The sequence below is a fragment of the Asparagus officinalis genome, chromosome 4, assembly GCF_001876935.1.
Source record: "Asparagus officinalis chromosome 4, Aspof.V1, whole genome shotgun sequence".
NCBI lineage: Eukaryota > Viridiplantae > Streptophyta > Magnoliopsida > Asparagales > Asparagaceae > Asparagus > Asparagus officinalis.
Genome location: NC_033797.1, coordinates 26,621,275 through 26,624,157, shown reverse-complemented (window position 1 = coordinate 26,624,157; position 2,883 = coordinate 26,621,275). Strand labels below are relative to the sequence as shown.

At 37.0% G+C, this 2,883-nt stretch overlaps 1 protein-coding gene across 1 annotated transcript in view; it reads right to left on the bottom strand.

The window, feature by feature from the left end:
- LOC109838384 overlaps nt 1-2,424 on the bottom strand; it is a 5,178-nt gene extending 2,754 nt beyond the window's left edge. Inside the window, exons 1-4 of the mRNA XM_020406833.1 lie at nt 2,340-2,424; nt 2,098-2,207; nt 589-666; nt 4-465 (exon numbers count right to left, since the gene is read on the bottom strand). Coding sequence (XP_020262422.1) covers nt 4-465; nt 589-666; nt 2,098-2,207; nt 2,340-2,376 — 687 coding nt within the window. The 5' untranslated portion in view covers nt 2,377-2,424. The remainder of the gene's footprint in view (nt 1-3; nt 466-588; nt 667-2,097; nt 2,208-2,339) is intronic.

The window sequence follows — 2,883 nt, the reverse complement described above, 5'->3', positions numbered from 1 at the left end:
GACTCGCTCATCTTGGCTTCGTGCATTGACAACGTTTGCTTGCTTCTTCTTGTTGATCCTGTTCCCTGTTCTGGGCTTCGATGATTCTCGATCTTGATGATGAGGATGACGGAGTGCTAATCTCTTGTCCGAGACTGTCGATGAGTTCTGGCGGCTTAGAGCACCACGTCTATTTACACCTGGACATCTTTTACACGTGAATTTTGGTTCTGTTTTCTGAAGGAGCTCGGGTTCTCTCTTGGGCTGCTTGGTCATGGCTTTGGTCGGAGGGTTATTGGACTGGGTGGATTCTGCGGTCTCTTGTTTTGATGAGATTGGCGTGCATCTCCGTAACTCCTCTGGAGTTTTAACCTCTTCTTCGGTAGAAATCTTAGGCTCTGTATTCTCTGCTGTAGAAGCTACAGGTCCTCTAGCATTCTCTAGTTTTTCCAAGGTCTGAGGGGGTTCCGGTGTATAGCAGATTATCTGCGATAGAAAAACACATTGTATAAGATCAAGGAATAACCAGAGAAGAAGAAAATAAAGGAGATTGGAGAGTGAAATATTTCGAAGAGGTCTTTCTGCACTAAAGTGAGATATAAATAATACCTTGGCTTGAGATTGGAGAGCTTGGTTAGTAGCACCATCCAACAGTTTCTTCAGTACGTCCCTGGACTTTTCATCCAACTGGAAGGAAATGGGGAAGCACATTTGTCATCTTTAAACACAGAGAAATTAAGGTACTAAACAGAAAAACCCCCCCCAAAAAAAAAACTCGGGTTTATCATTAATATAAAAGAGCTAAGACATCAAGTCAGGAGGAGGTGCAGGAGGGGGGGAGTCGATTATCATTCATTAAAGAAAATAAATACACAAACACAAGTATAGAGTTGTACCACAAAGAAGGCTAGATAAACTCATACTCTTCAAGTCCCTTTGTGTTTTATGATGAACCTTCCATCATAAAACAAATCTCATCTTATTGGAACAAAAAGGATTTGCATACAGATCCCACTCATGATGTATAAACCTCGACTTGTGTTTTACTCCCACATATTAGTACTTATCCAAGTATATGGTTTGTGAAAATCAGAATCAAATCTTCGCTTGCATCATGATCTAATTCCAGCTTTGCTCACTTGTTGATGATAAGAATTGAGCTTTTGGAGAAGAAGAGACTACTTTATTCAATGCATTGAAGTGTTTAAGTATAAGAGCTAAGGGAGAGGCTCTAGAATCCTAAGCGATGTGCGACTAAAATAAAGAAAAGCAAGATATTAGATACCCTAACTGCTACATTTAACAGATATCTTCTCCATTTGTAAACTAATATAACGGTTCGCTCCATTGTTTGCGTAGAGAGAGTACATCATTTTGTAGGGAGTGCAGGCACTTGAAGGGGAGTGCTGTAACAATGTGCTAAACATCAACACTTACCAAGAGGCACATGTATATACAAGAAAACTGTTTCTTCAACTCAGTTTCAGGTAACCAAGAAAAATCACCGTAAGATGGAATAAGAATTGTCGCAAAGAGCATGATGATCTTGTGATCATTTTCTTCTTGCTGAGGTAAGTTTGGGATGAAGCACCCTGTATTTTCCATTAATGATGAACATGAGTCTATATAACTCGAGACCTGACTGCATCAGGAGTTTTAGATCCAGAGCTGATGTTAAACAACTTGATTTTTCTCACTCTGAAGTCTGAACAAAGATACACATACAACAGGAGCAAGTTTTGGAAAGATTAGCGGAGAAAAGGCAGAACTTGTTGTAGACTCTTTACTGCATCATAAGCTATTGATTTGAGGATTGGAGAGGCTACTAAGAGTATATCATGCTCTTTGCTGATTCCATATGATTTTTCGAAGGACTAGGACGGTTATAACCCATATTTTTTCTCAAATTATGTTGATTCAAGGCATATGCAATGATCAATTTCATGAACTTGATACCGCAAATGAATATTTGTCTTTTACCAAGTGCATCAAAATTCCTTAAAGAAAGTAATTGACACCCAATATGTTGCATTCAACTTCAATGTTTTCCTTTTCAAAAAAAAAAAAAAAACACTCAAGAAAATGCAAAAAAAGGAAAGGAAAATAAAGAGGGCGTACACAGTCACGGCTATCATCTCCACTTGCGATGTGAAGGAAACGGTACAAATTCTTCAGTGCATACAATTCTGACCACAAATCCTCAAGTCCAGACTCCTCTGCCATTATACCTATCATTAATCCACGCATCAATTATATTTTTAGTAAAGAGTTCACAAAATTAGAGAACAAGACAACATTAGAAATTGGAAAATAATACAAAACAGAAAGAGGTTTGATTTGATCTGATTTTGCTCACTTACCTTCTATTGTTGTCGCATTAGAAGGAGAGGCTTCCATATTGATGCGTTTGAAGCCGTAATTTTACCAATTTATTTCTGGAGTAAAAAAAATGGTGAGAAAGAGAAAGTTGTATGCAAACAGTTGAAGAACCGCCAACGGACGCCTCTTTTAAAAATTAGATTTGGGACGTTGATGGGCCTTTATCAATGGAATTCTCAACATTTGCGGCCCAATAATTTTTAAGATCAGCTATTCAAATTTAACGAAGACAGGAATATTATTATTTTAAAAATTATTAATTTTTCAGGTGATTAAAAAATTATTCTTAGTTAAGTCAATAGACTTAAAATGAGAAACAAAAAATTATTCTTAGTTAAGTCAATAGACTTAAAGACGAGAAACAAAATTTTCAAGGATTTCGGATCACTAATCCATGTAGCCTATGTCGCCAAGATCAACATTTTAGAGTTCCATTAGTTGCTTAACTTTTGACCCTTGACACATGATTTAAAACATGTTGAAATTCTTTGAAATTTTTTTTCTAAAGACAGTTGACAACAACCG